This window comes from Thermobia domestica, chromosome 5 (genome assembly GCF_964235325.1).
Source record: "Thermobia domestica chromosome 5, izTheDome1.hap1.1, whole genome shotgun sequence".
In the NCBI taxonomy this organism is placed as follows: domain Eukaryota; kingdom Metazoa; phylum Arthropoda; class Insecta; order Zygentoma; family Lepismatidae; genus Thermobia; species Thermobia domestica.
The window spans coordinates 166,659,566-166,672,116 of record NC_137458.1 but is presented as its reverse complement, the minus strand read 5'-3'; the positions used below and the strand labels follow the sequence as shown (position 1 = coordinate 166,672,116).

Sequence of the window (12,551 nt, the reverse complement as noted above, 5' to 3'; positions counted from 1 at the left end):
CCATAGAAATACGATCATACTTAACTCCCTATTTAATTTTAAAATTAAATAAAAGGAAATATTTCAGTGTAGCGACCCACGATTATGCATTTTAGTCTCAGGGAGATTATGATTAAAGCAAGTGAATGTTGTTGACAGAATTGATGGAATGCAAAGGTGGGAGGAGAGTACCCCGAGAAAACCCACGAATACGATGTCCACTACAAACTGACTTGGCCGTGGATCGAACCAAGAACCCAATACACCAGAGGTAAGCACTCTACCACTAAGCCACTGTGCCCCCGCCCATTTAATTGTCTATTAAGGTATATACGGTTGTTTTCTGAAGTTTCTTCTTCTTACAGCAAATACTCAAAAGTACAAATCCATGTGGGTCTCTATTTTTACGACGTCATAAAATACATAATTCCTTATATCTCGCTTGCTATATTAGATATTGACAAAAAATGTTCACTTTATTTCAGAGCCCGATGAACGCTTGGAATTGTCCAAAGAAAATTTAGAGCTGAATTAATCTTTCGATCGAAATTGTACTGACGAGTCTGAGGTTCTCACTTAACCCATATAAGTACCATCTTATTTAACTTTTGTTAGGATCAATAATTGTTTTCTGAAATTTCAAGATCTAATACGCTTTTATTGTATGGTGTCTCTCTAGCTGCTAGATGTACTAGCTGGAACTTTTAGGTAAATACATATTTCTAATACTCTTTACAAATGTCAAAATATATTTTACAAAACTTTTAAAATTTAATCTTGGTAGACCCCATGATGTTCTTAAACTCCATGGAAATACCTAATTATTTTAAGATGAAATTGCTACTGATGCTTATTAACTTTACATGACCGGTTTCGGAAATTTTACCACCTAACACGAAAACCCCATAACTATATGGATCCTCCCTTTATTTGACAATATCTTGATAGTCATATTTTAATTAATTTTCTAAATTGTACTGTCTAATATGCAAGCTCCATGTACCTATGGTGTCGCTTTTTATTTCACCATATTTCGGTAACTGTTAGGCGTACCGACTTGCGGTTTCGGTAAACACACACCTCTAACGTTCTTTAAAACGTTATTAAGACATATTTTAGAATATTTAGAAATGAGAGTTCTGGGAATATCATGGTACCCGAAAACCCCCATCAGGGCGTGTGTGTAGTGTATTTAATTGAAACTACTTTTGAGGTTGTTGTAAGCCCTCGTAATTACGTTTCCGAAACTGCACCATCTAGTACGCAAACTCCACAGTTCTGTAGTGTCGCTCTTTATTTTCCCATATCTCGATATCCATAAGGCTTACCGAGTTGAGGTTTTCGGTAAACAGATGTCAGTTCCTTACATTTTAGAGACATATATTTTCATATATCTAAAAAATACAGACATTAGGTACCCCATGGTAGCCCGAACACCATTGAGGTACCCACTTACTTTTGAATGGTAATACATTTTGAGTTGTTGTTCAGCATCAATAAACACTTCATAGTTTTTCTACGTGCAACCCAAAAGTCCATACCTGACCGAACAGATTTTGTCCATTTAATCTCAAAAATGTTAAGATACTTTGTATTGTTAAGTACAACCAAATTAAGCACACTGAATATAACATTTTAAATATTTTCTGATTTTTGTTGCAGGTATTTCGTGCATCAAACCAGGATTCTGCTTGAAAGACAGTCAAAAGAAGCAGTGTAGGTTGTGGCTAAAAGTACGCCCTTTCTGAAGACAGACTCAGTTGTACTTACATTATTTTGTACGAATATATAACCCTAATAAAGATACTGTACTACAAATTATTTCTTTCTTCCATAAATTATAATAAAATATTATCTCTGTTTAAAGAAAATGATTGTTAATGTTAAGTCATTTTAATTCTTTTTCTCTGTAATAAGAACATTATCCCTAGCAATATTTTTTATCTTTGTGCTATTGCGATTGGATGAAGTAAAATTCTATACGAAGCACTATTATTTCAGACATGCATTAATAACTAATGTATTGTTCTGTATGTAAGACAATGTGTATACTGAACATGTCTAGCGAAGGTGTTGTTTTAATACAGAATCTATAACTCAGCTTTTCAGTAGTCAACTTTATTGGGAATCCGAAGAAAGAAGTTAAAAAAAAAAAAAAAAAAAAAAAATGTTGGACTTACCAGCGTGTGTGTGTTCGAATTCTGGACTAATCCAAATTATCCAGAGAAATCATTATATATTTCTTTGTTGCTATTTCAGATGTATCCTTTATCCAAGTCGTATGAAACGGAGATTTCATACATCGCTATACTTTGTATGAACTATGTTCCGTATTTACTTAATCACTTTGTAACTTTCTCTAGTGTTGACAAGGCCGCAGGTGTCAATCGAATAGTTTAGTGTTTCACTCATGTCACCTTGTGACTAAGGTACGTCCTGTCGGTATATATATGGTACTGGGTTCAATTAGCGATAAAATACATTTTTAGCGTTAAACAAATGCAAAAATCTATACGAAATGAGATACCGTGATCTCTGACTTACGGATAACACCAAGCAACTAATGGTACTGAGTGTGATTGAATTTACTAATTACTATTTGGCTAAAATCAGTGTTCCTTTATCTATAGTTCTTTTCGTGCTTTGAATTGCAAAGTTTGAAATAACCGTTTTAAATTATTGTGTATATATATCTTCCGAGTAATTCTGAGAATCATTGCTCTTTCTTTAAGCAATGTATGAGACTGTTAAATTGCTCTTTCCTTAAAATGTTGCACTAAGAAGGATGCATCCAGGAAAGTCCAAATTTGCAGAATGTCTATAGCAGGGAAGAATAAATATGTTTAGTCGATGGCTGCACAACGCCTCCGCTGTCACCACGTTGTCACACAGCGAATACAGCGAACGTTTAAGAGTATTCTGCACTTACTATTAGGTATCGGCCTGGGAACTTTGGCGCATCTACCCAGTCTCCTTCTTGGTGTTTCATTTTTAATGGCGAGTACTGAGTAGGAATAATATTGTAAGCGAATGCGTTTCCGGCTGACACCACACTTTTAATTATTGCGACATTTAAAAAAAAAAAAAAAAAAAGACCTGTTAATTAAAATGTACAGAAAAGTTATTTCTGGAAAATTCTATTCAGGCCTCTTGTGGTAACAACTGCACTTTAGTAGAAGATACTATTAAGGAAAAGAATGAGGTAAAATAATCTTTATATCGTACAAGCAATGGATGATAACAGCTTAATAAATGATTGTACGTAAATCTTGTTTGAGTTTGAATATAGGATTGTATAAGGCTGTGCATTTTGCATTATTATTGAGGTGCTGCAACTAACTAACTGCAAACCATATGATAAATTCTTACAGTAATATATCACATATTGATTTACTCTGTATGGAAACGAAAATAGTTTAATATATGGTTAACCTCCTTTGTGCCAGGGGCGGATCCAGAGGGGGGCGATCGGGGCGATCGCCCCCCCCCCCACAAGAGGAAACTTTCTTATTTTATATATAAATAAACCCATCCATAACAAGTTTGGAGCTCTTAAAAGTAGCAGTATTACCGCCGACCGCCCCCCCCCCAGAAGTCCGTCCTGGATCCGCCCCTGCTTTGTGCCCATAATTTTAAAATTAACGCTTGTGTCACTTTTCAACACTTGACTTTGCAGTAGCTTTCCAACGAATTAGCAGGAAGCCCAAACTTATAGGACACCCTGCAGGTAAATACATTTCTTTGGGCAGTTTCACTGCTCCAAACTAAGATTTGAAAAGTGTAGTATTGTTAATTTTATTATTATTGGCACAAAGGAGATCAACCATATTTTAAGCTATTTTTGTTTTCATACAGAGTAAAACAATATTTGACAACATTACAGTAAGAATGTATCATGCACTTTGCAGTATGTTGCAGCACTTTAATAATGGTGCACTATACGTACACTCTAGATCCTGCATATGTCCGATCCATACATTACAAGAAGGCAATACGTATTCGATACAGGTAAAATCTGTATATTTCATATGGACAACCTATTAGCTATATACATCCAATCTATACATTACATATGGCCAACCTGTACGCGACATACGTATAATCTATATGCTGCATGCAGACAGTCTGTAAGCTACATATATGCACTCTGTATGGTGCATACGGATATTCTGTATGCTGTATCTGGACAAGCTGTGTGCGACATAAGGAAAATCTGTATAATACATACGTACAATACGTATACTGTATCTAGTCGTACGTATGGGGCACAAGTACAATATAGATGCTGTCTCGGGGTTGAACGCAAGAAACATACGTACAGAACGTATATTGCATACTTCTTGAAATCATGCTCCGTCCTGATAGTCAGTGTATGTCGTCATTATTAACCCACATGCTACATACGACCCTGACGTCACAAAGCTAGATATTACCTCCGTATATACTTGTTACTGCAGATAACGTCACACGAATGACGTCATTGCACTTGTGCAGACAGTACGAATAATACATACTTTTTCAGCTATACGTTTGCTGCAGGATGTTATATACGGTTGTACGTTAAGTCCAGAAACTACAGGAATTACGAATGTAACCTACGTTTTTAAGTATGCCACCTACATTTTTTTTTCTCAGTGTAACGTGTCAAACTAGCCCCAAATCGTGGGGCTACATAGTCACCAATTTTTGTCAGAATATTTTGGTGTAAGACTTAGTGTAAGGAAACGTTATTAGTAGAGGTTTGTAGCCGAAGGTCCATTTGGTGTAACTGCACACGTGCAATATAATATCGAAAATAAATACGAGAGTTATGTTCAATAAACTTTCCAAAATATGTCAAAGTACCCCCTTTATGGTATCTTACACAGCAGCTTAACAAATTTTGAGTAAAGGCAAAATAGCTGTAAATATTCGAGACGAGACCGAGACTTTTGAAACTGACCAAGGTCTCGTCTCGATTTATAGAGGTCTGTCTCGGTCTCGATCTCGTCTCGGTATGTAAAAGTCCGTCTCGGTCTCGGTCTCGTCTCGGTATATAAAAGTCCGTCTCGGTCTCGGTAGGCCTACCATTCCTAATTAAAATATAGTATAATTTCATATTAACATGAATAGGAAACTAAGTTCAAAATTTGAAGATGTAGTTGTGTGAACTATATCTTCTATTTAGCGATGAAGATTTCATAATAAATCACACTTCGTACTTTTTTCTTTTCAATTTTTGGATTCGAATCCATGAGCAAGGCATATATTCAAGGCACTAGGCCTATCAGGGCATTTGTTTAGGATAGCTCCGGGATACCTCATTCAGGGCTCAGAATGCTTGAGCCAAGCAAGGGCTTTTCTAGTGCTTATCGATTGTAATCACTGCACCACGATAATTTGGCATTCACTTAGAGCTTGGAGTATTAAACAGAATATATATGAAGAGAGAAAAATGTTTCCGTAGGCTATAGTGTGATACTGAAGGGTCACTATTGATCTAAAATGAACTCATCATTGCAGGAAATAATTTAAACAAAAACCGTGTCGTCAAAATGTTACCTTGAATATAGCCTTTATGGTACAATCAAAAATTCAAATTAAAGGAAAATTAAACAGGAATGAATCCAAATATTTAGAAATTTAAAAACGTCTTCAATTTCTATTAACATTTGAGTTGCCGCCATTGCCTTGCAAATCGAAAACAAATAAAATCGTACATTAAAAAGAAACAATAAGTTAATACGTATTACCTTATATCGTGTTATCATTAGTAATAATTATTTTACAAATATATTGTAAAATAAAAGAAAAAGAATACCTCAAGTTTTTTAGGTGCCGCAGTTTCTTTGACTTGTGAGGGAAAAACGGATAGAAAAATATATAATACGTATTTGATAAGATGTGTGGCAACGTTCTCCCCCTGTAATAGTTATCAGAGAAACGTTATTTGATATTGCTTTATGTAAATATGATTAACCACACACTGATATGCCAGAACATTATACCCACCTACCTAATAGTCTGTATGTCCACTTTAGGCACTGATAACAGCAGCGACGTATCTTGACATGGAAGCAATGAGGCCTTGGTAGCTTGCTGGATGAAGTTGACACCACATCTGTACACATGTCACCTAATTCCCGTAAATTTCGGGGAGGGGGGCAATGCGCTCTGAAGTAACGTTCAATCACATCCGAGATATGTTCGATTGGGTTCAGATCTGGCAAGTTAGTGGGCCAGCACATCAATTGGATCTCGCCATTGTTTTTCTCAAACCACTCAATCACACTCCTGGCCTTATGACATGGTGCATTATCTCGGTGACGAGTCAATTTTTCCATAGCGGTAGGTCGTTATCACACTTCTTACAAAATATAAAGTTTATCAATTTTTTTCCTTTCTGTGGCATCTGAAAACTTGAGGTATACTTTTAGTTGTTTCTGTACATTAAATATGAACTATTTGAAAAAAAAAATGATTATTACTAAGAAGAACACGGTGTAAGGTTATAAGTACAGTATTTAACTTTTTAAAAAATGTTCGTTTTTTTCATTTTTCAAAATTTCAAGCCACTGGCTGCAACTTTAAAAATTGAAGCATCGATTTGATATTTCTTATATGTTATAGTAACTCGGCAAAAATGGGCACTAAGGATAACATGATTTCGAAAACAAAAAAAAAGTTGTATCGATAGACCCTATTGTACAGCCTGAATAGTATGTCCCAACTAAATATAATTATTATAAGTTGTGCTGTATATTATTCTGAAGAGGATGGCATTAGTAAAGAAATGATTCGGAATTAAAATACTAAATAATACTGTAATTCAAAATACTTTGGGGGGGAAATACTTCCAGTGTGTGAAATAATGACAAGGAAGTGGGGGGAGAAAGAAGAGGAAATACTATTACTTCTATTACTAGGGGGCCTACTACTACTACTACTACTACTACTACTACTACTACTACTACTAATAATAATAATAATAATAATAATAATAATAATAGTAATAATAAAATCAGGTCTTTGCAGTTGTAGGTTCAATATAGGAAGTTCACACATTTCAGCATTTATTATTAAACTAACGAAAGTGAGTCCTGCGCGCGTGGATCTACTACAAAGGCACTTACGCTAACCACTTAGCCATGAAGGAGCTCTTCAAATATATGAGATAGCAGACGTTTGCAGTCTTGATACTAATGGAGGTTACATTCAGTATATTGTGAAATTGATAGTGAGTTTGTAGAAAGAGAATGACATACAACATAATTCGTGAAAATCATAGCAAGTAATTGAAGTTAACTTCAGAAATTGGAAGTTATGTTACCATATTAAATAATATGAAAGCATTTAATGGACTACCGTAGCCCAAAATAATCTCAGTGCATTAGCTATAGTATGAACAGAGAAAAAAATTGAAAATGCCAAACTTCAGAAGTTGACAAGTTGATTGCCCAGAAGAACATAAGAAGTAATTTCATATACGAATGAAATGGACCATTTGTTTATAAATTGGTACTTTTCATTATATATATGGTTACTTCCATTGATTATATATAGTTTTTCTTATTTAGAATACTGAAAGAATTCTAGAATGTAATTTTCTAACGACTGTGAATTACCGAAAAATTATGTCGCGAGACGCCACTGAGGGTCATAAACATCGGTATGATCACCATCCATGTCGTACACAGCTGAATTCCGCGTCAAATTCTCGCAGATGTTTTGCGGATATACTCCAGAGTCACGAGGGAGAAGGCGTGTTCTACAGCCTCTCGTAATTCCTACGTTGTGTGATATGCAGTGTTTCTTACTTGTTGCTTAATGAAACCCCAGAGAGGATTGTCTGGTGTCGTCAGATCGGGACTTCATGGAGACCAGGCAAAGGGAACTGGTGAAGATGCACAACTTCTTCCAATACAGCTGCCAGGAAATATCTAATTCAGGTAATTGCGCAGAATTCAGCTGTGTCACGACATGGATGGTGATCATACCGATGTTTATGACTCTTAAGACTGTGTATATTCATTTTGCTATAACTAACACTATAGTGTTGAAACTAAAGGAGTAGTACGCCCACTTCCGGGCCACATTGTATATGGTCTTTAATTTCTCTGTAACTTCTAGCTGAATCTAAACGAAATTCGGTGGACAAGTAGCCCATCGTGAAAGGAATAAAGGTCACTATATTTGGTGGCCATGATTGCCCAGGCATAGGCTTGTCTCGTTTTGCTCGAATTGTATGGTGTACTTTATTTTTTGATATCTATTGACCTGATCTGAACGAAATTTGGTGACCAAGAAGCCTATTATCTAAGAAATGCAGATCGCTATATTTGGTTATCCGAACTCGGCCAGAGACAAGGTCGGTTCGACAATAAAGGTCGTGTTCAATTGCTTTGCACACCGGGAATATCTGAGTTGGGTTGTACCGTTGTATGGTAATACCGGCTTACACATTATGCGATATAGACAGATAGATGCAGAAATCAAGAGTAACTGAAATATATAGTTTGGTGAGGATAATCCAGCACAAAGAAAGTTACAAGCCTATTAAAACCTAGCAGTTCAAAGGCTAGGTTTCGTTTCATTTCTAAATCTTTAGAATTTCGTATGTTTATTTGGAATCTGAATTTATGAGGCTTTTCCCCGAATGTTCATGAATATTGTGTTTTTCTTGTTTAATCGTTGGCAAGAATAAGTATGTTTGTATTGGTGATGATTTCGGGGTATTGGCCCTGGGAAAATTTTTCCCTGGGGGATTTTTCGACAGTGCTCAAGGAGAATTACCAGTATATTCGTTGTATTGCTTCGACTCTTTGTGTGTTGAGATCTCCTTTTTCGGGGGATATCCTTTGAAGTCATTATTACTGGCTTGTATAGTCGTTGAAATAGCAAAATTACAATATATTTGCACTGTTCGTACATATCCTTAAGTAGAAATACGAGTAACTGTTTGATTCATTAGTACGAGCAATAGTGGATTTAAGTTTCCCTATTGCGGAAAAATTTGTCTTTCATTGCATTTTAGCAAATCTCTATTATCGTAAATACACACTGCATTTCGAACATAGCTAATGAACGTCCCATTATTTTTCTTATGCCTCAAATTAACATTTAATAATAGGTTTGTTCTATGTATTTTTGTTCAAAATAGTAATTAGAAAGATTTTATGTTTAAATTTTAACTAAGTCCAGAGCCTATAACCTTCGACAGTTCATAAGTAGGGAACCGAAGATCTGCACACTACAATGTTTCATATGCATACGAAGCTCGTGAAGATCTACCACATTGTCAGGTTTGATCTAGATCATATTAGTTTCATCGAATGCGTACATGTATTATCCTTGTGACTGATTTTTTATATGAAATTTTTAAAAGATGTTTATTATGTCTACTAATATATGTGACATGTTACTAAAGTCTAACAACGACTGTGTTTCGTGTGAGGGGAAATTATCTTAATAATTCGTTATTTTCTTGTTTCAGGATGAAGATATTAACTGCTCTGTTGTATATCACAGTGATTGTAGCAACATCCTGTACCTTAAAAATCGCTGAGAAAGGGAACGAAGTCTCTTGGGGAGTTCCAGTTGCAGATTCTGAATCTAGCCACATATCCTCACCTGTCTCTCCAAACATTAATTACAACGATATGGGTCATCAATTAGGCTCTAAACAATTACATGAAATGCTGATGGGCAAAGCATTGAACGTTAACAATAGGCCACCGACGCTGCTTGCAATTGGATCCTTTCCGTTATTGGAAGATGATAACGAGTCATTAACAGTTCATAGACAAGGTTACATTGTATCAAATCCAACCAGCAATGTGTCTGAGAACAAGAATGTGAGTACTGCCGATGTTGAATTTCCACATAGAGCGCCCGTTATGCTTAACTCTTCTGCTCAGATTCCTGCATCTGATTTGAATATTCCACAATCTCAAGAAGAGGCCTTGCAACCAGCTTCACCAGGAAATGTTGTGGAAAATAATACTTTATCGGAAATGGGTAAAGAAGAAACAACTACATTAACTCCACCCAATATAACTGCTACAGAAACAAATATTGTACCACAATACCCCATGGCACTACAAAATGCTATACGAGCTGTAATGTCTGTGACGGTAAAGATGCAAAGTCTGCAAGAAACAAGCGACCAAAATTTGCTCTTATCTCCTCTAAGTGTAGCTACAGTTTTAGCACAAATGCTTGTGTGTGCTCGGACAAATATTCGTGAGGAACTTCTTAATTTCTTAGGAATTCCTGAAGACAAAGGGCAAATACATGACCAATTAGGAACCATGCTAAAAACCATCAAATCAGAGCAGAAAGGATTTTTGCTTACAGCGGCAAACGGACTTTTTGTACAAGAGAATCGTTCACTTGCCCCAGTGTTTCAGGAAACGCTTCTAAACAATTATGGAAGCTCAATAATTCCGGTTGACTTTCAAGGAGATGAAGTGATGAATCAAGTGAATCACTGGGTATATCAAAATACCCGTGGTAAAATACCAGGTGTTCTATCCAGACCTCCATCCCCTAAAACTCAGGCCCTCATAACTAATGCTTTGTACTTCAATGGGGCTTGGGAAACTCCTTTCAATCCAATTTTAACAGTTAAAGGTAAATTTAAAGTTAGTGAAGATGAAGTAATTGATACAGAGTTCATGCAAGGGGAGACTGAACTTCCCTATGCTAAAAGTAAAATCCTTGACTGCAGTGTCGTTGGTCTTCCATATAAGACGGGAGAGGCTATCATGTATGTTATACTCCCCCACAAACACGGTAAAGATGGATTACATGATTTGACCATGCGTTTAACTGCTCCTGATTTGATGACTCTTCTCACTTCAACGAAAGTACTTCCCATTACAATTGTGCTTCCTAAAATGTCACTTGAAACAGGAATTAGCTTAAAATCTCCTTTGAATGCTCTTGGTGTCCAGGCACTGTTTAAACCTTTATCTTCAAAAACCAATTCCTCTTCTGATTTGACTGTAACTCTTGACGATATTATTCACAAAGTTGTTATCGATGTAACGGAAACAGGAACAGAAGCCTCGGCAGTTAGTTCATCGACCATCGATTACATCAATGATTCGATTATATTTCGTGTGAACAGACCGTTTCTATTTGTAATTGTTCACACACGTACGGGAGCTCCTCTTTTCTGGGGATCCATTTTGCGACCTTTCTCTGGTACAGACTCCAATCACAGATAGTTACAAGTGCAGCATTTAATTTGAATTCTTAGTTACCAATAACATACCATTTCCATAACTTTATTTACATTTGGAATTAAAATAAATTAATCTTTGTCGCTTAAATTTAGATGTTACAATAGAAAGATGATATCATTACCAATAAAAGGTATAATTAATCAAATTTACATATTTTCGAAAGCAATAATTATAAAACAGAAAGAGTAAAATTGTTGCTTAAATCAATCGAAGATAAGCAATTGATGATTTATCAATAATAACCATAAGAAAACATCAATAACAAAAAAGCTAATTCATTATAGTTGACTGATAACTAGGGTAACAAGAATTTGTTCCCTTTGCTTATAACACCTCCAGTAAGTTAATGCTTAAATAATAGTTTATTTCTTAAATACGTTATAAAAGTGAACCACTCTCCAGTTATAAAAGTCAAGTTTACTTTTTATGAAGATCTAGAACGATTGAACACTTTTGAAGTGCGTTCAATCCCATGTAAATATGGCTTATATCTATTAGTCTAACGTGATATGCCTTTTGCACCAGAGATATAAGGTGTACACAGTATATATTCGAATCAGTGAGAATAATCTGGATTAGTATGTCGTGCAGTGTTTTAGGAGAAAATCACAACATTTTAATCGAAAATATTCCGTTAGCAGAATCCGTGAAGCGCATGAAAGATTAGTAAGAGAGACTATAAATAAATAGTGTACTAACAAACATATTTTAAATTGAATGTTGGGAATGTGGTGTTACAATAATTTCCGACATTAATTTTAAAACTTAGCGGTATCAATAATCTTACTTTATGCGTTAGGCCTAACATTTGAAACTCTGCTATACTTGTGGTAAATAAAATCATAATGGTAAAATGATAAAAACAAGAACGATGTCCAACAATATTCTATTTTAGCTGGAAACTAAAAACACGAAGGCCTAAACGATAAACTGTCATTGACACATTATAAAATCAAGTCTTATATCTTCAATGATGAATAAAATATTTTAGAACGTAATATATTATTACTTAATCTCAGCAAACTATTCTCAAAAGGTTTGAGAGATTTGAAATAAATATTAACCAAACTCATTGTGTAGTGTTAAAAAAAAACGAAAATGGACTACTGAAGTGACAAATTTTTAAGTACAATAAGTGTAAATTTATTTCATTTACCTGTCAAATATAGCCTGAGTTTTTCAAATTTACTTAAAACACATTGTAATGATAATTAATTTTTAATTCCAACCTGTTTTCATTACGAACGAAATGTTTAGTAGAATATTTTGGTGTTTAACCTTTGATTATGAATTCATTTGGTATATATGTGTAATATGTTGTTATTTTACATTATACATCTCAAT

At 35.1% G+C, this 12,551-nt stretch overlaps 1 protein-coding gene across 4 annotated transcripts in view; it reads left to right on the top strand.

The window, feature by feature from the left end:
- The window catches only part of LOC145686252 (iripin-4-like), a 103,445-nt gene extending 91,135 nt beyond the window's left edge, over nt 1-12,310 (top strand). For all 4 annotated transcript variants that reach the window (XM_081759365.1, XM_081759363.1, XM_081759364.1 and 1 more), the window contains exon 2: nt 9,452-12,310. In XM_081759365.1, the coding sequence (XP_081615491.1) occupies nt 9,453-11,189 (1,737 nt within the window). In that variant the 5' untranslated portion in view covers nt 9,452 and the 3' untranslated portion in view covers nt 11,190-12,310. The remainder of the gene's footprint in view (nt 1-9,451) is intronic.
- Nucleotides 12,311-12,551: the final 241 nt, after the last annotated feature.